General features: G+C 39.2%; 4 protein-coding genes, 1 long non-coding RNA gene, 1 other non-coding gene and 1 pseudogene across 6 annotated transcripts; 4 read left to right on the top strand and 3 right to left on the bottom strand.

The window, feature by feature from the left end:
- The first annotated feature begins 1,153 nt into the window (after nt 1-1,153).
- Nucleotides 1,154-4,574, top strand: LOC114716081 (glucan endo-1,3-beta-glucosidase 14-like). The gene is made up of 4 exons (XM_028901021.1): nt 1,154-1,229; nt 1,761-2,785; nt 2,891-3,044; nt 4,445-4,574. Exons 1-3 carry the CDS (start codon nt 1,154-1,156, stop codon nt 2,963-2,965), a joined length of 1,176 nt encoding a protein of 391 aa, XP_028756854.1. The 3' UTR covers nt 2,966-3,044; nt 4,445-4,574.
- Nucleotides 4,575-5,234: 660 nt separating this feature from the next.
- Nucleotides 5,235-6,927, top strand: LOC114716086 (DNA polymerase epsilon subunit 3). Its single transcript, XM_028901024.1, has 3 exons — nt 5,235-5,498; nt 5,992-6,110; nt 6,565-6,927. The coding sequence occupies exons 1-3, from the start codon at nt 5,323-5,325 to the stop codon at nt 6,681-6,683; spliced, it is 414 nt and encodes a 137-aa protein (XP_028756857.1). The 5' UTR covers nt 5,235-5,322; the 3' UTR covers nt 6,684-6,927.
- A 666-nt stretch (nt 6,928-7,593) lies between these two features.
- Nucleotides 7,594-11,884, bottom strand: LOC114716083 (heterogeneous nuclear ribonucleoprotein Q-like; annotated as a pseudogene).
- Nucleotides 11,885-17,475: 5,591 nt separating this feature from the next.
- Nucleotides 17,476-20,465, top strand: LOC114716080 (rho GTPase-activating protein 5). Its single transcript, XM_028901020.1, has 5 exons — nt 17,476-18,344; nt 18,652-18,772; nt 18,972-19,091; nt 19,196-19,426; nt 19,724-20,465. The coding sequence occupies exons 1-5, from the start codon at nt 17,887-17,889 to the stop codon at nt 20,258-20,260; spliced, it is 1,467 nt and encodes a 488-aa protein (XP_028756853.1). The 5' UTR covers nt 17,476-17,886; the 3' UTR covers nt 20,261-20,465.
- A 104-nt stretch (nt 20,466-20,569) lies between these two features.
- On the bottom strand, nt 20,570-23,920 carry LOC114716088 (uncharacterized). The gene is made up of 2 exons (XR_003737589.1): nt 23,644-23,920; nt 20,570-20,927 (listed from the first exon to the last, which is right to left on the bottom strand). It is a non-coding gene; the product is annotated as an uncharacterized LOC114716088 (long non-coding RNA).
- LOC114716082 (protein FANTASTIC FOUR 3-like) lies at nt 21,047-22,869 on the top strand. Its single transcript, XM_028901022.1, has one exon. It carries the CDS (start codon nt 21,686-21,688, stop codon nt 22,760-22,762), a length of 1,077 nt encoding a protein of 358 aa, XP_028756855.1. The 5' UTR covers nt 21,047-21,685; the 3' UTR covers nt 22,763-22,869.
- On the bottom strand, nt 23,362-23,433 carry TRNAP-AGG (transfer RNA proline (anticodon AGG)). The gene has a single exon. It is a non-coding gene; the product is annotated as a tRNA-Pro (tRNA).
- Nucleotides 23,921-24,196: the final 276 nt, after the last annotated feature.

The following is a 24,196-nucleotide window of genomic DNA, read 5'->3' as shown; positions in this document are numbered from 1 at the left end:
AAAAAAAAAAAAATGGAGGAGGCTCGCCCCGATCACCGCTTCCTCGCTCTGGTCTCTGCTTCACAGCTGATAGAATCGAAGACAAAAAGGTAAATAAAAAAATGATCTGAATGTGAGTAGGATCTTATTGCGTTGCGTAGATCGGAATAATTGATTGAGGTCCGCATTCCGCAAACTGATAATTTCAAGACACATGCCTTCACTCAGGTGTCAGCCGACCTTCAGCAAAGGCGGTTCTCAACTGCGATACGTGGGCTCCACTCATCCTCCCTTCATGCTATGCTACTATCAAATAGCCTCCTCGTTGTAAAAAAAACTTTGTTTCTAAATGTAAATTATTTGTTTTTTTAATTCTGTTCCTATTAAATACAATAAAAAAATGTATAACAGTTTTTTTCCAACACCCTTTCTTTAATAGGAGTCTTATCAACAATATAGTGTATTTTCTTGATATGTAAATATATAAAGATACGGTATAATTGACTCATATATAAATAGGAACAGAGTAGTATTCCATGCATAATTAATTTATGAAAAAAATTAAAGGACTAATTATATGAGTTATATAAAAAAAAAAATTTAATTAATAGCTGGATACGATGCGTGAAAAAAGAGACTTTAACAACTAAAACGTCAGGATAAGTAGCTGGGCAAGCCAGCGTATGGGTTGATTTTCCTAAATACTTCCTCGTAGGCATTTTCTCTCCCTTTTTTCCCCTTCTACTACGCTCCTAGTGTAATTTTAAAATAATCAAATTAAATTTTAATGGTAAAAAAAAATTGTGTATGGCCAAATTTGAACCTTCAATTCTGTCTAAATGTATTAACGATCTCACTGTTGAATCAAGAAAGCCCTTGCCGTGTCAGGGAGGTGAATTAAATATCTCCGGCCGTCCAGAGATAATTCGCAATTTGAGGTCTAAAAGGGACAGCTAACCTAAATAATAAATGAAGCCAACATAATACCAGTTCATTAAATTAATCAAAGAAAAAGGTGAAGCTCTAATGGAAACGGAGCTCTCTCTGGGTATGTGTGTGCGTGTGTGTGTATTATATGCACGCACATGAGGAGAAACTCTGTTAGCTTGGCTGACTGATCTCACATTGTCTTGATTTCTCTACTTGTAAGCGTGTGTGGTTTTAATTGGCTACTATGGCCAAGATCAGATCAGCAATCACCAGCCTTTCTCCCTTTCTCGGAGTTTTATTACTTCTTCTCTCTGTTTCGGGTTCGTTATTCTTCACTTGTCTCCTTCTGCGTGATTCTGTTTGATTCCCGGCAAAGTGCAGGAAATAGACAAACAGCTTTTATTCTCTTCATTGCTTCTTCATGATGGCACATTCCAGCCTTGTTGAGTCAGTGATAGGAATGCTGTTCCATTTGGCCTGACTGAAACGTCGCTTTCAGGAATAAACCATCAACATCTCTGATTCTGTGCCTTATAATATGCCACTGTTGTGTTTGTACAATAGTCCGATCTAATAGTGGGGTTTCCCGTTATCCCATTTTTTGCCTTCTGAATGAACCTGAACTAATCACTTATTTACACCATTTTCTTGGAGATTTTTTCATGTGCCTTAGAATGCCTCATTTTAAGTAGAGTCAGTTTTGCTGCTGTGGTGGTTTTTTTACTGCAAATAACGGATTGTCTTGGTTGATTTTTAGTTATCTGCCCAATTCATGTGTGTGTCTGTATATATTGATAGATGACTGTTTCTAACGTCTTAGACGTTTCTCAACATTCAAACTGTGTTTCCAGATTCTTTCGTTCTAATACAAGGCGTTGGTTTTGGAATTAACTACGGACAGATAGCCAACAATCTACCTTCTCCATCTCGTGTTGCCGTTCTTATAAAATCTATGAACGTAAGCAGAATCAAACTCTACGATGCTGATCCCAATGTTCTACTTGCCTTCGCCAATTCGAATGTAGAATTTGTTGTAGGGCTTGGAAATGAGTATCTCCAGAGCGTGAGAGATCCAGCCAAAGCTCAAACATGGATCCAACAGCATCTTCAACCTTACCTCTCTCGCACAAAAATCACTTGCATTACTGTTGGAAACGAAGTATTTGACAGCAACGACACCCAGATATTCTCAACCCTTCTCCCAGCAATGCAAAGTGTTCATAATGCCCTTGTAAATCTTGGCCTAGATCAACAAGTTAGCGTCACTAGTGCTCATTCTTTTAGAATTTTATCCAGTTCGTACCCTCCATCATCTGGAACTTTTAGGCAAGATCTGATACAATATATTCAACCCCTTCTAAGCTTTCTAGCTCAGATCAGAGCACCCTTTCTCATTAACGCTTATCCTTTCTTCGCATACAAGGATAACCCAAATGATATTCCTTTAAATTACGTACTGTTTCAGCCAAATCCAGGGATGACTGACCCAAATACGAAATTGCATTATGATAATATGCTGTATGCTCAGATTGATGCCGTGTACTCTGCAATCAAGGCTCTGGGTTATACTGATATTGAAGTTAGAATTTCAGAGACAGGTTGGCCTTCTAAGGGTGACCCTGATGAAATAGGGGCTACCCAAGAGAATGCAGGAATATATAATGCTAATTTAGTGAAATTAATGGAGCAGAAGCAAGGCACTCCAGCTAATCCGTCAGTACCTATTGATGTCTACGTCTTTGCACTTTTTAATGAGAATTTAAAACCTGGCCCCACATCAGAGAGAAACTACGGCCTCTACTATCCTGATGGCACTCCAGTATATAACATAGGATTGCAGGGTTATCTGCCAGAAATGATTATATCCAAGTCCAACGTAAGTAGACGCATGATTAATTTTGCTGTTAAATTTCTTATTCATCTCATTAGCTAACAAGGGACACCAATGCTGATGCCCACAGTTGTTTGTCTTATTCCACAGGTTTTGTCTGTCAATTTTCTCCTCTATCTAATTTTAGGATTATTAGTTTATGTTGGAGATATTCCCAGATCGTGATAAGAGGGGGCTGTTAAGAGATCACAGAAAAATGTGGATTTTTGGTATATCATTCTTTTCCATAAGGAAGATAGTAAAGGTGAGGGAAATTGTCTCTCCATCTTATCTGCAAAGTTGTTCTTACTTTCTTCACTTTGACGTCGTTGATCCTAAATGCTAACTACTCTTACCTCTATTCTTAGTGATAATTAATTCTTCCATAGCGTAACTAATAAACGATGATCATAGACAAAAAAGAGATGGAAGAATGTGAGGATCGGAAGTCCAGTATAAGCTGCAAAAGGCAAAGCTTTTTCTTTTTTGGGAGCTGCCGTGGTTTTGTTGAATTTCTAGGACGAGCAACTTATACAAATTTGATTTAAAAAGACAGATAGATCAAGCGATTTATAAATAAATATCCATTCAAAATTGGCAGCCAACAGGACAATGATATATCAGATATGCCCAGATACTTTTTATTTAATAATTACACAAAGCAGGGGTGATATGATGTGAAAACTTTTTGGAGCTATATTGCGTACTGAGTGATTCTAATTGGTCTATCAACTGCCATCGAAATTCATTTTTTTATGAATGTGCCAATTAGATTCTTGTAAGCTGTAATCATAAGTCATAGCCCCACCCAGAGCCTGAATAAAAGCCCTCCTTTTCATTATTTATTAAAAGGTATGTGGTGGCAAACTGGCAATGATTCTTTATCTTTGTTTTATCTTCCCATTGAAATCATGAATACGAATGCGGGAACAAATTATTCTGGTCTACTTCAGCTATGCAAAAAGGTTTCCAAAAAAAAAAAAAAAAAAGAGGTTGCATCAGAGGATGAAAAAGCTATCAGGATCGTCTGATCCCAATTAGCTTTTGTAGGATCAAGCTTGGGGTTTGTCCCATCCCATGCATTTTCACATTGGATCTTGTCCATCTTCAAAAGGGCTCATAGAAAATTTCCCTAGCGTGTTGAATTCCAGAGTTGCGTATCAAAGGCGACCTTGCTTGGTAATTGAACTCTCTTTTTTGGGACCAAAGTTATGTGTAGGAAACTCTACACAGAACATTGAGTGACAAAAAGTGGGGTGGATGGGTTGGTGGCTCCACATGGTGGACACTGGACCTTGTATCAGCATGGTGCAAATAAAGATAAGATTGACAGATGGATCCATTTTTAGCAAGAAATGTGATTGCTAGCCAGCCAACCTAGCCACGTCCATACCTGATCTTCTTCTTCCTTTTTCCTGAGTCCGCCCTCTTTCCGCAGAACTTCAAACAAAATACTATTACACCATGTTTTGCACGAGCTCATCTCTGTGATACAACTTGTTCTTCCTTTTTGCGTATATTTAGCGGATCCCAGACTTATTTCGATGCTGAGTGGGAAAAAAGTTGTTGCCTAACTTATTGAAGGTGTATCACTTCATGATTGGTATTCTGTGCCTCTGGAAACTTTGTCATTCGCTTACATTGCTGAATCATTGCAATTTGCAGGTTCCAAAAGCAGCAAAGCTTTTACGTGTTGGCAAATTCTGCACTCCCATGAATAGACGCAGCCCCAATAGGCTGTGGACGTTAGAAATGGAGTATAGGGATTCTATGGAAGGTTAATAATACGTATGAAGCACTCGGGTAGTTGGTTCTGTTGCACGCGGAGAACCATAAAATATATTATAGTGGCTTGTGAGCTTGACACTTTGTTTTATGCTTTCTCGTCCCAGAAAGTTTTACTAGCTAGGTGCAATGATTTGTAGTGATTCAGTCCATGCTTATTCTTCTAATGAATTGGCTTCAAGTGTATATCTAACTATTGGCGTTACATTTATTTATTTATAAAAATTTTTTTTTTTTAAAGTGACCGATGCAAACTAGTCATATTAGTATTAATGTCGTTGCTTTTAATAGAAGATATTAGTTTCTCATAATCTAACCAATGTTCGAAAGTTACTTATATTTAGGATCCAATAACATGCCTCCCGTTACGAAGATTGTTGTGCTTAATAAAAAGCTAGTCGCTAACGAGTCACTCTGGCGGGGCTGAAAGCAGCTCGCATCCAGAGCACAGGCATACAACAGAAAGTAAAACTTAGTCCAAAAGAGAAAATGCAATTTTTTTTGTATTAAAATAATGGTTTTTTTTTTTGTACGACAGGAGAAAAACCATGAAACCTCTTTTAATCGAAAGAAACTGGGCCTTAAAACCCCGAGGATTAAAAGCCCAATTAAAGGCCCAAACGTCATGTTTGTCCTGTCTTAGGGCAGATAATGGCGGGAAAGACAAGTGGAATTTGCTAATCCAGACTCCGGGTATATAGAGAGCGTTGAGATCGAACATTGTCAATCAAAGCTGTACTTCGCCATTTTTCGCAGACATGAAAGAGACCGAGAAGGTGGTGCCGGAGGCGGAGGAGCTGCCCAAGGCTATAGTGCGCCGGGTGGTGAAAGACGAGCTCTCACGGTGCTCCGACGGAGACATTTCCATTCACAAAGATGCCCTTCTCGCTTTCTCGGAAAGTGCGCGCATCTTTATCCACTACCTTTCCGCAACGTTAGTATTATCTTCGAACCCTAATTTTTACCTTCTCTGAAGTCTGAGCTCGGTTTACTTTCCTCTTTAGCGGGGCTGTAGGGTTTCGGGTTGAAATTTTCTCTCGCGCTCATATCTTTCTCGAAGGTATTAGTCCTTCGTCTTCTCTTTAGTCAATTAGACAAAGTACGATTTGTTTACTTTCGTTGCAGTTAATCAAGTATTGAATTTATAATTTAATGATAGTTGAGCCATTCAAAATTGAACGCTTTCTTTGTTTCTTTGTTTCTTTTTTTTTTTTTCCCCTTTTTCCTGGTGAATTTGACTATTGATGAATAACTGCAAAAGGATGGGTGATGGGAACTATCCTTGTCACTTGGAGAACTCACACGTTTAACTGAGCAATATGTGACATAAGTATCGATATATGCTGTCATTGACCAGGGCTCTGCACGTTCCATATTTTACCTTGTTCTAAACAATTCATAATCATACGGTTTAAAACGATGAGCAGGGCCAACGACATTTGCAAGGAAGCAAGGAGGCAGATAATAAACGCCGATGATGTATTTAAAGCTCTTGAAGAGACGGAGTATTCCGAGTTTGTCCAACCCCTAAAGGCTTCTCTCGAAGGTAAATCAACTCACTTTATTTCCTGTCTGCGGTTATGTTGATCAAGATGCTTCATGCAAAATTTCATGTGTCACATTATGGTAACGTGTCTTGCTCTATTCCTTGCTGTCAAAATCTTTCTATACTTGCTGTGGACGAAGAAATTGTATTTTCTAAGATTTGGTATGATTTATTTTGGTAAATTATCCCTTAAAATCTGTAAAGAGTGTGATTGGTTTCCATTGAAATCAAGGAAGTCGTTTTGTTTTCAGTTATCTGGCTCCAGTTGAGGTTGCTTTGCCTTTTTGCGTGCTTGTCCTCTTAACCTGAGCATGACTTGCTGTTGATGAAAATTGGGCTAATGGCTTATTTGAAGAGGGATTGCTTGGTCTTTTCTTTTCTTTTCCTCTTTCTTTTTTTTTGGGTTGGTTCGACAGTATAGCCTACCTTACGAGTTTTCGTCGTTGCTTACCAGAGTTTAGGAGGAAGAATGCGGGAAAGAAAGCGGGTGCGTCAAAGGAAAAGGAAGAGAAAAAGAAAAGGAAGTTAGAAGATGAGTCATCTGAGAAAGACGAGGGTGGTGACAACAAATGAGAATTTAGGGGAGTATCGAAGAGAAGCTGCAATTGTCATGACTGCGTCTGTTATTTAAGGTTTAAAATTTGGATTTCATATACGAAAAATTGTCGCATTTTATGCTAAGCCCGTGCTTTACGGGTACACCCCTCGGCATGGAAGCAGCTTCTCTCCTTTCTTCTCCACTATTTCGAAGCAAGCTTTTTGTCCGGAAAAAATCTGGGAGGATTCCATTCCTTTCACAGAAGTTTGTCGCTTAAAATTGTGTTTCAATAGTACTACCTCTTTAATATAAGACCCTGTTTGACTTTTATATAAGATTCCAATCCACTTGTCTCTCATATTTATGTATTTTTTTCCAAAATAGTCCTTCTAATAATTGTAGTCCTAGCCAATGTAGTTGATTAGTAAGGATTTTTGAGGAAAGACAATACTTATTTATTACAAATAACTAACTTAACTTCTTTCTTTAATCTCCTCAAATTAGTCAACTGGGTCTTATAATTAGGAAGGTAGTACTATTTATAAGCTCGCCTTAAACTTATCATAAAAATCCTGTTTAAACAAACTTAGAAAGTCACGCTGCACAACCCATCATTTGAAATCAATTGTTATTTTTAATCTTAATTATAAGAATTTGTTTATAGTCTACAACTAAAATCTTATAATTAGAATTGAAGATAAGACATTTTTTCTTATAAGTGATTATCCATATAAATCACAACGAGAGGAAAAAATTGCAAAGTGAGACTTCGGTCACTCAGTTCATCTTTAATAGGGAGGTTTATCGTTCATCATTTATACAAGTTCCAAAAATTTGAGGGGAAAAAAGTTTTAAATCACGCAATAAAATTCAAAACCTATAAGTTGTTCCCATAAATCTAAACGAACTAAATCCTACTTTATGGATAAAATAACCAACTCACGATGAACCTTTCATCACATCATCTCCACTAGTAGATGGAATCCAAAGCATATCTTAATAAACAATGTACAATCTATATAGCAGCTGCTACAAGCCTTCTACGGGGAAAACAGAAGTTCGAACTTCGGAGTTAAGATTAACTATCAACACAGAAAGAGCAAAGCTCCTATAAGGAGATCCTTACATCCTATGTAATCAATACAGAGCCTATCAAAATTGTATAGTTAATAAAAACAATGTTATAACACACTTGGATAAATTAATGATGCCAAGACACCAAGCAAACTTGAAATCAGAGACCATCTAATATGGACGGTATCTGCGCCCTTGGCCACTAGCATTGTTGTGCCTCCCCTTACTTGAACTGCCAAAGTTCCTGCTGCCACCCCCTCCACTCCTGCCACCTCTATGATTTGAAGGCGGGGTCTGTGGTTGCATTCCTGGTTGTTGCCTACGCAGGAAAAATAAATGCTCAGAATGTCAGACACTAGTACATGCAACTCCGAATGCTGGAAATTTCAGTTTTACATCACCCTTTGAATTTGTGGTTTTTCCTCTCTGATTATATTTAAAAATGTGAAAGAACGGGGAAGAGACCATCAGATACGGCAAAAAAATGTACAATTCTTCTTACAGGACATATCCAATTCGTCCGTCAGGCAAAAGCATGGGCATCATGGCCATTCCAGTTGGCGCAGGACCCCTTCCATGTATCATAGGCTGCAAAGGAAGCAACAATTTGACATATCAGACTAACTGATTATATATGTCGCCTAACATCAATGGCTCATTATAAATACAACCTTTTGCACGTAATATTCAACTCAAAGCACAAGCATAATATTTATTCAAAATTGAATAATAGTGAACTTGTGATCTAAAAGTAAAAGGAGGAATGAGACTTCTAGAGCTTTAGATTCTATTAGTATTTATAATCTCATCCTCGCTGTTTAAGATAAAAGATGTGGCTTAAGTAAAACACCAAAAGACAACCAAATGAAGTTCTCCAAACAAGCAGAAGTATCTCTAAAAAGAAAGGGGGGGAAACGCACATGTGCCACCTGTGCAAGACCTGCAGCGCCATATCCAGTGCCAAGCCCACCATAGGCACCTCCAATCAAATTATAACCAGCATGGGGAGGGTAGCCAGGAAGCAACCCTGACTTCTGTGTATTTGATCCTCCAGACTTATCAACCTGTGGCTTTGCTAAAGAGCACTCCAAAACTTGACCTAAGTTCAGAGTAAACATAATCAACAACATTGAAGAATATGCTTATAACTATAAACAAGCATATAGGGATAAAAAGTAGTTCAAAATGTACCATTTAACTCATATCTTTCAGTGTTTTTAAGTGCTTTCATAGCACTTGACTTCTCCACAAAATGCACAAAGCCAATTCTGTTCTTTTCTTGCCCGGCCTTTGCTGGTGGCAGAACCACCTTTGAAATCTTCCCATGGTGTTCAAAAAGTTTCTTTAGTTCATCTCCAGTTACATCCTTAGGTAAGTTCTTGACATATACTGCTCTCACCTGTTCATACGTGCTCTTCAGAACTCACTAAATTTGTGCAGAGAGCAATCCGCACCAAGTATATAAATAAGAAATATGAAACAAGAGATTTAAAACCTGAGATGTAGCAGAGGAATCAGCATTTTTAGGGTCGGCCCAGCTCACTGTTGGAGCATTGTTACCTAGCTTGAATTTTGGATTCATCATCTTTTTCCTTGAATATTCAGCACATGCATGATTATAATAGTTGACAAAAGCAAAACCACGATTGTTTGTTGGGTGCTTCATGTCCTGAAATGAAGAATTGGCATCCAAACAATAAAAAATAAATACCATCACTGTGTGCCAGTAAGTGTGCATGTGCCCGTCTGAAGATCAGTGAATGTCATTCTGGAATGACAACAGCAAAGGAATTATTCTGATTCATTATACCTTAACTAGTTCCACAGTTGAAACTCCAGGCCCAATCTCAGCTACAACCTTCCTTAGATCGTCATCTCCCCAGCTTCTAGGAACATTACCAATGAAAAGCCGGTGTTTTGCTTGAGATGATGAGCATTTTATCTTTTTACCCTGAGAAGTTGATAGTCGACAAAGTCAACAGACAACAAGAAAACTGATCATTTTTCACATCATGTGTCTGCAACGTTAGAAATGCATAAGTTGTATCATGCTCTCCCCTGACAAGGAAGAATTAGCTGTGATGACATTGGACTACCTTAAATTGTTTATTATTCAGCTCTTCAATCGCCTTAGAAGCCAATTCCACGCTTTTGAAGGTCACAAAACCAAAGCCCTTGTTTTCTGTTGAATCTTTTCCTTTCATAACCCTAACCTGTTTTCCATCAAACTTCCGCGTTAAAGGGTGTTTTGCATGGAAGACAAAGTCAATGAAAATATTGATTGATAAGCTTACCTCCATAACTTCCCCAATAGATTCACAAAAAGCCTTCAAATCCTCACCTGAGGCATCATGAGGAATGCCACCAATGTAGACTTCAGACCCATGAGGAGGAAGAGAGAGAAGCTCTGCATGCTTTTTCTTCTCATCCTCATCTTCCACCTTTGCCTCATCACTGCTAATGTTTTGCATGGCATCAGTGTCATTGGACATGATCAGCATCATCATCATCTTCTTCCTCTTCTTCTTCAACCTCTTCCTCTTCCTCCTCTTCTTCCACCTCCTCTTCTATCTCTTCCACTTCCTCCTCCTCTTCTACTTCTTCATATTCAATTTCTTCTTCCATCGTTTCCTCAGGATCATTTTCTTCATCAAGATCAACCTTCTCATCTGACTCAGTTGGCTTTTCAGGTTCAGATGGCTTAGCAACTGATGAAGAATTTGCCTTTCCTCGTGGCATCTTATAGAACTAAGTAAACAAGCTAGTGAGGCAACTGTGAAGAAGGCACAGAGGCCAGAAGAATTCCTGGGAAGAATTATACACATATCGAAAGGAGGAAACTAAAGAAAGGCCAAAAAAGGACTTGCAGCGAAATGAATTCAGTGGAACCCGTGCAATGAGATGAGATGTAAGGGTCACACTGTGAAAGAACTTTACTAAAGGGGCATTGATACCATAACTAGCAGAACTGAAGGGCAAGTAAAAGAGATTCGTAGCACTAGATAATGAAGGTGGTGCAAAGAAATGAATCTCTTGTAATCCAAAGCATGTTTTCGAGTTCAAGTCTTAATTATCAGAATGCCAAAGGGAGGCAAATGCTGACCCTCGAGAAAATCTAGAATTGCAGGAGCATCATATGTAAATATGAAACCAGAACTAACATCAGGAGATATATAATATGCAAGGTGAACAACCAAAGTTATAAATAAGAGGCCCAGATTATTTTTAGAGTCGAGTCGAGTTTAGACATTAAGGGAATGCGATGGCAGAACAAAAAGGGGAATCATCAAGACACATAAGTGTCCAATCTCAAAAACAATAGCAGTTCCAAACTAAACGTACCAATCGGAGCACCCTCCTGCAATAAATTTACAAATGACTAAGATAAACATCCCCGGCTAGATGCTAAGGCGTGCGTAAACAATACATGGGAGTTCCAGGAAAGATAAGAACATAAAAGAAAGTCAGTTATTTCAACTTTCCAAGAACAAGGCACCTAACACTATGGTCATTCAGATAAAGGTTATAATACATTTTTTAGCATCTGAGACGGGTGAGAGTTTCTTTTCTTTTCGTCTCCCTCAGAAAAACATTAAATGGAAACTTCCTAGATATCCCCTCATCTACACAATCACACATGATACACCATATACACCAGTGCCGACTCAATGACGTAGAGGAAGGAAAAATTGAACAACTACAGCCCATTAATTCGGCCGGCTAGATTTGAACGTGGTAAATCCAAGAAATTACCAAGGGGCTCAGTCTTGAAGCACCAAAATCACAAAATTGCTCCACAGAATCAGTCACCACATTTTTTACGTTGGAATTTCCAATCCTTCATTAATCTTACTCCAACATGCTAGTTATCAAACATGAGGACCGAAGCCTCGTGCAACGGAGTGAAAAATGCATATGTGCGTTAGGGTTGGGGGATGAAGGAGATAGTACCTGAAGAAGTAGTCCGCGGTAGGAAGTAATGTAGGTACTGGGTACGAAGAGCTCAACTGGAAGCAAAACCGAGAAAAAGACGGAGATTATCAGACGGGGAAAGGAACCGATCGGAAAAAAATTGTGAGATACGGCTTTACATTAAACCGAGAGCTTGGGGGAAGTAACGTCCGAATGAAACGAACCCTAGAAGCCCTTTTTCTTTCGTCGTATGAAGTATTTCAATTTACAAATTTTGATGCCGCTAAAGCTGGTAATGGTAAAAACGGTGACTAACCGCCTAACCAAACCTCCGGTTAGATTTATTCTGTAAAAAATTACAGCGTGCCATCTGTACAGTAAACTGAATAATAATGTCGTCTTCTTCTTCTTTTTTGGGTTATTGAAACATGTTTATTAAATTGTTGTTGCTCCTATTCCTTAATTTATGTCACGTTTCCAAAGTTTTTTACTATTATAATATAAGTTACTTTCTTACACCCTTTTCAAAAAAAAAATCCCGCTTTATGCATTATTATACCCAAACTTTTTTGAAAAAAAAAACAAACAGAAGACGTCATTTTCACAAATATCCTTAGTAATGTTTGCTCTTTCTTCAACTTAAAAAAAAAAATCTATTTTTGAGAAAGATCCCATTAACTATCTCTCCCGATCTCATGATCTTCCACCAGCCCAACATTTTTTCATACGTTCCTATTAGTTCTCTTCCCCTCTCTGGCTTGCACTCTTTCTCGCTTTTATTAATATTACTTTTGGAACGTTACAGTGCAATGACTTTTTGACAAAATATATTATACGAGTCACAAAATTAGTTTTAACTACACGTCCTAATTTGCTTGATTTGGTTATGAGATTTTCTTAAGAGGGCGAAGGGAGTATGTTATGAAATGTTTTGAATTTCTGATCTTCCCCACAGATAGTTGGTGCTTGAATCTTTAGTGATTGGAGCATTGGGCAAGATGATTGTTTCTTCTTTACTGGCTGTTTCCCTCCCTCTCTAGTCTCTAGCTATAGTCTGTGAGGAGTGGGGTGGACTTTCCTTGTAAACAACCAGTTAATTTAGCGTAGATGGTATAGGTTCGGCTCTTTAAAAATTATCTCAATCCTTCTGTACAAGTCATAAAACAAATCCTGTTAATATAGAGATATTCTTCTGGTTCTAAATATAAGACTTATTTTATAATATAAATTAAATGGGTCTTATATTTAGCATCAGAAAAGTTATTTTCTATCCTCGTACTTTAAGCGAGATTAATTTATTTTTCCCCCCAGTAAATAACACTCTTAGAACCTTGTCCGGAGAAATTGCCCAAGAAAATGTTATGCCTTTAACATTAGCAAAGCTTTTCGTTTTTCTTTGCAGCATTTAGATGGCATTAGTAATTACCTTCAAACGCAAGAAGATGAACTTCAACCATAACTTCTTTAGCCAAAAACTTATAATTTAAAGGGATGAAAGTTAGAGTTGGTAATGCGGGCTGGCGGTGCGGATACGGGGCCAGCCCGCAGCAGAGCGAGCAAAGCGGTGCGGGTTGAAGTAGCCCGCACCTTGGCGGGCCAGCATAATGCAGGCCGCGCCCGCCTATTATTTTTATAAAAAAAAAGAAAATCCATAAAAAAATCCATTCCACACCCCAAGCTTGCATCCATGACAAGTTCAACTTGTACATTCAAAATCCATAGTTCCATACAACCAAATTTGCATATTTTGGTCTGAAAAATCTAGAAATATACACTCTTTATTAAAATTACAACATTAAAAACAAATAAACATTCAAAACAATTAAAAAACACCAACCAGCAACAATTCAACATCAACCAAGTGTCCAAAAATTAAATATTACAAACAAAACACATCTAAATATAATCTAATCAGGTGGACACTCGAAGCATTAAATGAAGCTTCTTCAGGATTGATAGAAACTATTTCTTCTTCAGGATCATCTTCTACCACACATAATAAAAGAATAGTATTAGATTTGCATTGCTCAATTTCACTTAATTGAAATGTTAATATATATATATAAAACAAATAAGCAGATATGATTATATTACCACTAAATGGAAAACCAAGAAGCCAATTACGAGTACAAATGAGGGCTTGCACATTATCCAAAAGAAGGCTACTTTGATACTTTGTGAGAACTCGTGAACCAATACTAAAAGCTGATTCACTGGCAACTGTAGTTATGGGAATGCTTAGAATATCACATGCCATTCTTGCAAGACAAGGAAATTGATGTGAGTTACTCTTCCAATAATCCAAAACCTGTAGGTTTACAAATAAGGTAGGATCAAGTGTTGCCTCTTCCAAATAATAGTCTAGTTTAGACTTTTCTATTGTCGTACTATCTTTGCTCTTGCATTCAAGATAATCCTACATCATAAGAATAAAATATTAGCAAAGTTTCAATCAAAATTAGTAACATCAAAGGAAAACATTTTACTATTAAGCAAATTCAAACTTATGTCAAAAGCATCCAAGTAGTTAGATTGATCCCTCACAGAGAAATTAGGCGGCACTATGTTTGCAGGATGAATGGACCTCACATTCACACTGCAACTTGATTCAGCTTGAACAATCTGGGATGTGGATGAAGATGATACCAGATTTTTGTACTCATTGAAAACACTGTACAACTTGCTCCTAACATATTCAATCTTCTCATGACAATTTATAGGATCAAGTCTTGAGTAAGAAAATTTTACAATATCAAATTTCATCCATGGATCAAGGATAATTGCAACTGAAAGAATGATAGAGTATGAATCCCAATATTTTTCAAACTTGTCAAGCATTCTAACAGCCATGTCTCGAATCACAGAATCATCATTATGCATATGACGCTTTAACATTGACTCAATTTTTGATATTTGCATGAAGTACATGTTAGAAGTGGGATATGTTGAACCAGACATCAAATTTGTAATCACTGCAAATGGCTTCAAGAATGTACACATTGCTTCTGCTCTAGCCCACTCTTCAATTGTTGGACAATGATGATAATTGGTGTCATTGAAAGCCAAATTAGCAAAGGCACGTTGATATTTAAGTGCACTTTCAACTCACTATTTTAGGAACTTCAACTTGTTCAATACATCTCTTGAAAACAATTTTCCTCGCCTCTGATTGCCTTACATATCTAATACTCTCCCTAATCTTATGCATAGCATCACTTGTTACTTTCATGCCCTCCTGAACTATGAGATTCAAGATGTGGGCACAACATCTCACATGAAAAAACTCCCCATTGCATAGCAAGTCATTACTCAAATTCAACCTCTCCTTCAATACATTTTGCATGACATCATTTGCTGAAGCATTATCCAAGGTAATTGAAAATACTTTCTTTTCAATCCCCCAATCAATCAATAAATCATGCACTCTTTTAGCTAATTCAATCGCAGAATGAGGCGGCTCCATTTTAGAGAATGCAAGTATCTTGTTATTAAGTCGCCACTTCTCATCAACAAAATGAACAGTTAAGCAAAGATAACCCTCACCGGTTATTGATGTCCAACAATCACTAGTTAAACATATTCTACTAGGACAATCTATCATCACTTTTTTTAGTTTTTCTTTTTGACTAATATAAAAATTCCAAACATCCAGCACTGCAGTTTTTCTAGTAATGTTCTTATAATCAGCATTCAAATATTTGTGCAACTCCCTAACTGCTTCATACTCAACAAATGAATATGGGAAATCATGTCTAATGATACAAGCAGAAATCAGTTCTCGAACTTTGTTATGATCAAGTTGCCTAGATCTTACATTCCCTGCATGGTCTATCATCATCTCACCAATGTCTTTATATTTTGGGAGTGATACACACAATTCCATATGACGCCTAAGGGTTGAAGTCCCATACTCCTTTCCACCACAAACATATTGTTTTCCACATCCATTACATGATGCTTTCTGTTTGCCATTTACCACGCCAATTTTAGTGTAAAACTTCCAAACATCAGACGTATTTTTCTTTGCCCTCTTATTTGGATTATCTTGCACAGAAGATTCAGGTGTTATTCCTTGTCAAGATTGGTTTGGTATATTTGTTTCATCAGTAGTAGCAGTAATCTCAACTTGCTTTCTTCCAGTTCCACTACCATCGGTAGCCATTTTTCTTTAAAATTAACTGCAAATATCAACACTAATCGGCTAATCCCAATAAGCCAGCAAAATCAACCAAAATGGGCAGAACAAATCAAAGACGAGCACAAATTGAAGAACAAATCCAGCAACCACACAACAATCAAAGAAGAAGAGAGCAAAAATCGAAGGTAAGGAAGATTTGCCTGTGAGGACGAGTTGAGCTCCAGTGACTCAAGACAGCTTGAGAGGCAGAGAGTTGCTGCGGCCTGTGTGTTACGGCTTGCGAAGATGAAGAGTGCTGACTTGCTGCGTGCTGCGGCTTGCGAAGACAAGTGAAGAGTGAAGACGGAAGCTGCGTGGTTGCGAGGTCTGGAGGTATCTTTACAAGCCGAGAGGCGGAGAGTTGTTGTGGCCTGTGTGTGTTGGATTTACTGATTCGGTGATTTGTGAATCCAAGGAGGCAAGGCCGCACGGGAGATCCGGAGATTCGCAGGGGTCCAGGGGAGAGCCGAGAGCAGTCAGCGCCCACGGAGAGCCAAGCAGACCAGGGAGGCAAGGCCGCAGGGGAGAGCCGGAGATTCGCAGGGGTCCAAGGGAGAGCCGAGAGCGGTCAGCGCTAGCGGAGAGCCAAGCGAACCAGGGAGGCAAGGCCGCAGGGGAGAGCCGGAGATTCGCAGGGGTCCAGGGGAGAGCCAAGAGCGGTCAGCGACTCAGCGCCAGCGGAGAGAGAGCCAAGCGGACTAGGGCACGAGCACGAGCACGATTTAGTTTCAAGAGTCAAGACACTGAAGTCTGAAGACAGGGGAGAGCCGGCGAGTGAAGTTGGGTTGGTAACTTGGTATGGACTAATACTATGGACCATGGGTGATGAGTCCATGAAGGGAAGTGGGAACTAGTCTAAGGGAGCTGGCAGGCTGAAGACAAAATGTAAATAAAAAAAAGCGGGCTAGCCCGCCGTGAATCAGGCTGAAAACGGTGCGGGCTACATAAGTTTAGATTTTGGCGGGCTGGCATTTCCCCAACCCAAACCCGCTCTTTTAGGCGGGCTCAGCCGTTTTACCACTCTAATTGAAAGTTTCCCTGTAAATAAAAAGTTATAGATTCAGTTTTACCCATAAGCCAATTACAAGTAGTTAATATTGATCTTTTGAAGGCATTATACAGCCTAATGGAAAGTCAAATCCACATGAGTACTGTGAAAGCCTAAAGACTCGGAAACGTGGAACCTTAAAACCAAAATTTTTGGGTGTTTGTAATGTCTTGCCTTTGAAGAAATTCTTCGCTTCTTCACGACAGCAACAACAACACTTTATCCCCCACCCTCCTTCCATGAGCCCTAGACTTACTTTGAGGGAACTTTTCTTGTTTTTTCAGAATAAGAGCAGCGTGGTGAATGGAATAGGGGGCCCTACTTATGGATAATGCTGAGTAGATAGATAATTTTGTGAGGACATGAAGCAAGAATCAAAGACAAGAAGGGAGGGAACAAGAGGAAAGATCACATAAGGAGCACAGCTAATCACTGTTATGAGTAAATAATCACAAAGTTTTAACAACCCGCGTCGTTCATCCAATGATTCGGAGGCCTAAATTATGAATAGCGATTGAAAAGGCTTTGGATAATCCGAATTATAAGAACAGGTTGGACGTAGATGGTTTGACGCGTGAGGTCAATAAATTTGGGAGCACCAGAATTTTGACAAACACTGTTATTTCTCTCACAAGTCTCAACTACTTACTTTGCTATGAATTGATTACTGTTATATTTTTTTCCCTCTCTTTTTCTTCCTTTCCCACCACTTTCTATTTCCCCCCTCTCTCTCTGCGCGTCTGTTTCTGAGTTTGTCTTTCTCACGCACGCATTCAACCGTCGTCGTTGCTTCTTCTCCGGGTATAATCAAGAAACAAACTTTAGTTAATCATTCTCACCTCCCACTTTCTTCTAACCCTTTTCTTCAATCTAACTCCACCATCAATCTTTCTTCTTTTTCATCACTGTAAATTCCAATGTTGAGCCAGTCTTCCGCTTTATTGATTTCTTAAGTCACCGAATCTCAATCTACATTTTTAGATTTCTTTTAGTTTATTTCAAGGAAAGGCTCTTTTTATTGCCAGCCATGACCGAGGTCCTCCATTCCTCATCCCATTTCTCTTCCTCGTCAACGAGAACCTCCTCCTCTTCGTCTTCCCTGCCTCGTGCGCCCCTATCTTCATCGTCTCGCGCAACCACTCCCGGCGATGGCATTTTCATTATTGTTCACCAAGAACCTCCATCGCCGTCTTCGCTAGCCGTAGAGGGTTGTTCGGCGGCGACGGACTGTGACACCGACCAGGAGTTGGAGGAGAGGGATAAGCACCCCACGGAAGAGCTTTCTGTCTTGGAGCTTGTCGTGGCCCTTTTCAGGAAATCCTTCCCTGCTTGTAAGAGTGGGAGGAGGGAGCTTTGTGCAATGGAGATCGGACCGCCTTCCAATGTGCGGCATGTTGCACATGTCACGTTTGATAGGTTCAATGGTTTCTTGGGTTTGCCTGTCGAGTTCGAACCTGAAGTGCCCAGAAGGCCCCCGAGTGCTAGGTACCTTGTTTCTTTATTATTGCATGCTGATTTAATTCCTTCTCTTTACTATACGATGGAGATCTTCAGACTGCGTTATTGGTTTTAGTGGACGGAACTGTGGAAAAGTTTTTTGTTTTTTTTTCGGTCAACATGGATGCCATCCCAGCTCTATCATAAAACATGTCGATATTGCATAGTATCAACGATTTTGGTATCATAATAAAACATGTATCCTTCATAATAATATCCATTTCCTGTTTAAATGACTTGTAACATTTTCAATTAGTTTGATGTAATCCTTTCCCCGCTGAATTTTCACTTGTAGTACGACTGTTTTTGGAGTTTCAACGGAATCCATGCAGTTATCGTATGACTCAAGAGGGAACATTGTGCCCACAATTCTGTTACGAATGCAGAAGCGCTTATATGCTCAAGGAGGATTGCAGGTTGTTCATCTCTCTCTCTCTCTCTCTCTCTCTCTCTCTCTCAGCTTCTCTTTCTCATATGTTTCTCTTGAATTAGTGGACACACAAGTCAAAGAAGTTTCTCCTGTTTTTAAGTTCACAATTCTTTACGAACTTGCTCGCTTGTAGAATGCTACTTATATACTCTTGCTTGGTTTAACCGTTGAATTTACACATGCAGGCAGAAGGGATTTTCAGAATCAATGCAGAGAACAGTCAAGAGGAATATGTTAGGGAGCAATTAAATAGTGGAGTGGTCCCACAGGGCATTGATGTACATTGTTTGGCAGGGCTTATCAAGGTATACCATCGCAAGATGACTGTGTATTGTGTTGATCTATAGACAGCATTCTCATTTTGCATAATTAAGAAATGATTTGGTCTTATATTCTTTTGTGTTTGAAGGCTTGGTTTCGAGAGCTGCCCAGGGGTGTTCTGGATTCTTTATACCCCGAGCAGGTAATGCAATGCCAGACGGAGGAGGAATGTGCTGAACTAGTGAGGCATCTACCTCCTACTGAAGCTGCCCTCTTGGACTGGGCCGTCAATCTGATGGCTGATGTTGTACTACAGGAACATCTGAACAAGATGAACGCGCGCAACATTGCCATGGTTTTTGCGCCAAATATGACTCAGGTGAGTTCCAATCAATATTTTAATTCTTCAGGGAAGAAAAGGGATGCCTTTTTAATTGCACTATGATATTTTCTGGGGGGCGTTTTCCGCAGTATTTTCTTTCAAACACGGTTCGGTAAAAGGCCAAGTGTTTGACAACTTACAAGCTCATAAAATTCTGTGTCAAAAGTCCTTGCCAAGTTGCCAGTGTCATTTTATTTATTCCCTTAAGACCGAAAGTGCCAATGTGATGGTTGGTCTATCTGATGGTAGGTTTAACTTCTAGATTTTTACAGCACTCTGACTTTGTGGTTGCAGATGGCAGATCCTTTAACTGCATTAATGTACGCAGTCCAAGTGATGAATTTCTTAAAGACACTTGTACTAAAGACCCTCCGGGAAAGAAAGGATTTGTTGGTAGACTCTTCTCCTCAATTTCATTTCGAGCCGTCAGATGAGAATGGACACCATAGCCCTATGCAATCCTTCCAGCGAGATCCTAATGAAGAAAGGGAAGATGCACAGGAAAACTTCATTTCCGAGAGAACTATCCAAGAATGTTCCCCTAACTCTACTCACCAAAGCATTAACCTGGCTGGAGAAGAATCTGGCAGTGTGTTAACCTCTTCTGAGCATCTAGTTTGTGATGGAGGTTTATGTTGCAAGTTTTCGCCCAAAGGAAATGCTGGGAAGAGTAAGACTGGCGGGCCAAGTAATCCCAATACTAGAAGGAAGACCAAAAAAGCCAGGGTACAACAACCTGCAATACATCGAAAAGTGCCTGTGGAGAAGAGGGGGATTAGCAATCTGAGTCGGTTGGATTCAAGATCAGAGAGGATAGAAGCCTGGAGGTGAAAGAAGCACAACTGTGACGTGTGGCTCTGTAATTTGTAAGTTGGATTGGGTTGGAACTTGCAAAAGTAAATTGTTTACTGGTTCACTCATGTTTTTCTTTGTATTCTTGGGTTTGCTTAACTTGTCCGATTTTAGGAACAGTGTTCTATGATCACTCTAACCATATAATGAAGTCGCATCAGTTGTGTGTTTACTCTTGCTCAAATTTTTTCCCAAATGATCTTCCTTCATTTGTGTTCAGGGCATCCTAAGGTCTCCTATGACTATTTTAGTGCTTGGGATCCTACGCTAGATTGCCATATTCTTCAATTGATAACAAGATGATTAACGACTTCTTATTGAGATTAGTAGAACTGTATGAAATGTCATAGCTTAAAAGACATTCCCATCTGAAAGTAGCAGAACTGTATGAAATCTCATAGCAGAATTGGTGATTGAGATACAGCGCGTAATATCACAGAAGAGTGGACAGGCATGCCACCTGGCGTGCCATATTGAGAGTGGGTGGAAATGTGCCGCGGAGAGCACCTTCACACACGATCCAAAAAAACAGATCACAATTCGGCCTTAACAGTTCACATCACTCTCGTACTAAGAAAGCTGTGGTCCGTCCTCGGTCCTCCTTCCCCAAAGAAACAGTGAATAACATCCTCATCTTGCTCTCTGCCTTTCATCCATTTAGATACATGCAAGTTAAAAACTTTATCTTGATTCAATTTGTGTGTCACACCCAAAATTGGCTATTTGGTACCCAGTATCACGCCATAAGTCATAATGTCACAGAAAAATCATTACTTTAGTTGATAATTAAAGGGATAATTATATATAAACAACTGAATTTATAAACCAGATATTAAGAATAATCCCCATCAATACTGACAAGACAAGATATTTAGTTCCTGTCTTTGAACATTTTTATTGACAAATATTAAGAATTAACTAATGTTTCAATAATTTTTGAATAACAACTTATAAAATAATACATTGTTAAAAAAACATACAACGAAATAAGAAGATAAACTTTCAATATTTTCTCCCTTCAAGATTAGATGCTTTTCCGAAAGAGAGAGGGGCGAGGGGACCTCGAATTTGAAAGAGAGAATCTATCTATCTCTTACGCGTAGTGGTAAATGAATATGGAAACTTTTCCATGCTGCTTACTGAAATTTATAGGCATTTGTGGTCGCCAAATTTACACCAATCTCTGTAGCCACCCATTGATTCTTCAAAACTATCACACACAAAAAAAAATTCAAAGAGAAAAAAAATAGAACCTCCTACTTAATAGCATCTTGCTCTCGACTTTTTTAGATCAAGCTATTCTCGTGACCCTTTTATTTTTTTCGCCCCTTTTGTCTCCTCCTCTCAACAATCTTTGCTGTCTTTGCTCTCGTCTCTTAGAAAAGTAAAAACAGAGCAAAGGCCATGGCTTCCGGCACGAGCCTGCATCGCATATTTGAAAACCCGTTGCCTGAAAACCCAACGCTTATGCAATCCCTTTCGTTGAACCAAATTAGAACCATCAGACCCACTGACGATTCCTCCTTTACGGAGTTATTTGGTGAACTCCATTTCAAGGAGAGTCCTCAACCCTCCTCTTCATCTCCCTTTCTTCCAACTTCACCATCATTAGACCTTGGCTCTGACATAAACCAAACCTCTGTTGCAAGCACCCCAGAGGATCTTGATTTCGAGAATCCATTGCCACAAAGCCCAACTCTGCTTGAATCCCTCTCGTTCAATAAAATTAGATCCGCCAGACCCGTTGACGGATCTTCGATTACTGAATTATTTGGTGAACTCCATTTCAATGAAAGTCCTACACAATCCCCTTCTTCATCTGACCCTGTTTCTACTTCACCATCAACAGGCCTTCAAAAGCCTGATCATAAAGATGTTCTCGACTCAAAACAGAGCACACCGGAATCAAAACATATCATACGTCACAAGAGTAGCGATAGTTTTTCATCTTTTAATTCTGATAGTCTGCATTTTTGCACAGAGGGCCTCGGTTTTGAGAGCTCAGACGATACGGAAGAGTTGAAAGCAGGAATGGATGAGTGTTGTTGGGAAACTCAAAGCGAGAAAGTGGGTATCAAGAAGAATAATTTCGCTCCAGAAGATTCATATGGAGAGTGCAGAAAGTCAAGGATCAGGGGGCTAGAGTTCCCTCCTCCTATTTCATGCATAGGGAGCACTGGGAAGCCTTGGGTTTGGTTCAAGTCTTACAGGGACAAAGGTAGATTTGTTTTGAAAGAAATAAGAATACCCACACGGGAGTTTCTTTACGCTAATAGAGAAGATGGAAGGCTGAAGCTGCGCTTTGTGCTGCCGGATGATGAATTTCTGGAAGAACAGAATGAGGAACAAGAGGATGATGATGATGCAGAAAGTAGAGACGAGGAAGAAAAAGATGATGATATAGCAAGTATAGATGAGGATGAAGAGAACACGGAAAAAGAAAACTTTGATTGTGTAGGAGATCAGGGTAACGAAGTATGAGGGATTGATGCGGGAGCCAATTCATGAAACGCAGGAAGGCTAAAATAAAATAGATTGTACTATGCTTTTTTACTCTAATCTACGTGCTACGGTTCTACGTTTTCTCAGTTTTGAATCCCATGATTACGAGGCTTTATTTTTGGCTCAACTTTGAATTTAAGAGTGCGTAATTAACAACGTGAAACTAACAAGTACTAAATTCTGTTGGATCAATTGCCTTCGGAGCTACTCCCTCAATGGTTTACACATACTAAGAACATAGCCATTTCAAAAATGTAGGAAATAATCATAACGCTTGACCAAGTTTTCTTGCTTTTCCTTCTGCTTTGGGGGAAAAACGAGAAGAAGAGAAAATAAAGGCAGCGCGCGCGCACAGCCCCCAAGATTCTCCACCGCCAAAGCATGATTGACAACTTCACATTGGTTCTAAACTCTAAACTGGAGTCTTTAATAATTTGATGACTCAAGTCGCAATTTTTTTAATCAAATGATTAGAGAGAATATGACATTAGCTGAAATTCGAAGGGTTAAACTGTTCGGGGAACAAGGTAAAAGAACAGAATTTCTTTTATGACAGAGCAGAATTAAAACAAAAGATGGGGGCATTCCGAGAATTGAACTCGGGACCTCTCGCACCCTAAGCGAGAATCATACCACTAGACCAAATGCCCTCGTTGTGAGCCCGCTACTGTTAAGTAGAGTAAGTTAAAGATTCAGGTAACCCTGCAAACTTTATTGCACAAGAACTAGAAGGATGAAGCGCGGAAAAGAAGCGGCGTGGTCGAGAAATAAAATCTTAAGCCAGAATCATAGTGATGACGATAAGATTGTGAAAGAGACGCCAACTCATGGAGATAAGAGCATTTAATACAGGATCTGACCTGGGACCATAAATGCCGCGTTAACATATGGACATCGTGATGTGAATCCAGCACCGACTGTGATTTTGAATGGAGCATCCGATTTTCTTCTGATCCCCAATCCATGGATTGTTATTTCACCTACATGATCTGCCTCCCGAGAATTCGGAGACCACAGAAAAGGGGTTCTTTTTTTCTTTTCCCTCCTAAATTAACCGAATCAAATCAATTTATAATTTTTTTCTGAGCAAAAGAGGACGCTATAATTAGGAGGAACAAGAATAATAGCCTTTCAAAAAAGAAAAGAAAAGAAGCACCGTCTTTGCGCGCAGGAATGTCTCGCTTCGCGTGTTTCTTCGGATCAAATACCAACGGTGCAAGTGGAAGGCGGATTAATTTGCGCGAGCCACGTAGCAAAACATAAGTCCCCGATATTTTGGATTGGAGGACTACAAAGAGTGTTTATCTTCTTCAGCCGGCAGATGTATTGACGCCAACAAATCGTTCGAATATAGCCTTCCCATTTTTAATACAAAACTTATTTTTGTAGTATAATTCATATTATTATAAAAAA

The sequence above is a fragment of the Neltuma alba genome, unplaced genomic scaffold, assembly GCF_004799145.2.
Source record: "Neltuma alba isolate B1F8T4 unplaced genomic scaffold, ASM479914v2 tig00011642_pilon, whole genome shotgun sequence".
Lineage (NCBI taxonomy): Eukaryota > Viridiplantae > Streptophyta > Magnoliopsida > Fabales > Fabaceae > Neltuma > Neltuma alba.
This window is presented reverse-complemented; position numbering and strand designations above follow the sequence as displayed.